Source organism: Myotis brandtii, unplaced genomic scaffold, assembly GCF_000412655.1.
Source record: "Myotis brandtii unplaced genomic scaffold, ASM41265v1 C39863023, whole genome shotgun sequence".
NCBI lineage: Eukaryota > Metazoa > Chordata > Mammalia > Chiroptera > Vespertilionidae > Myotis > Myotis brandtii.
In genome coordinates, this window is record NW_005239251.1 from 1 (window position 1) to 242 (window position 242).

The following is a 242-nucleotide window of genomic DNA, read 5'->3' on the forward strand; positions in this document are numbered from 1 at the left end:
AGCTGCATAATTTCCCAAATGAGTTTCCTCTGGTTGCAGAGCCTGTTCATTCCTTCAATCCTTTTTCAGTCGTTTAGCTTTTGCAATATTTTCTTGGCGTTTTTGTTTTTTCTTTTGCTCCTTTTCCCTGGCCTCAATCATCTTGGCCAGTTTCCAGGACAGTACAGCACTTGCTAGAAACAATGGCGTAAGGGCCAAAATAACGGTTGTAAGGAAGCCATATGGATCCTTTGCAGCCCATT

The 242-nt window shown here is 42.6% G+C and overlaps 1 protein-coding gene across 1 annotated transcript; it reads right to left on the bottom strand.

Moving 5' to 3' along the window:
- Positions 1 to 7: 7 nt before the first annotated feature.
- LOC106727182 (small integral membrane protein 15) lies at positions 8 to 237 on the bottom strand (the record flags this gene model as incomplete). Its single annotated transcript, XM_014546743.1, has 1 exon — positions 8 to 237. A coding segment is annotated over one exon (183 nt), but the record flags the coding sequence as incomplete, so codon positions are not given.
- Positions 238 to 242: the final 5 nt, after the last annotated feature.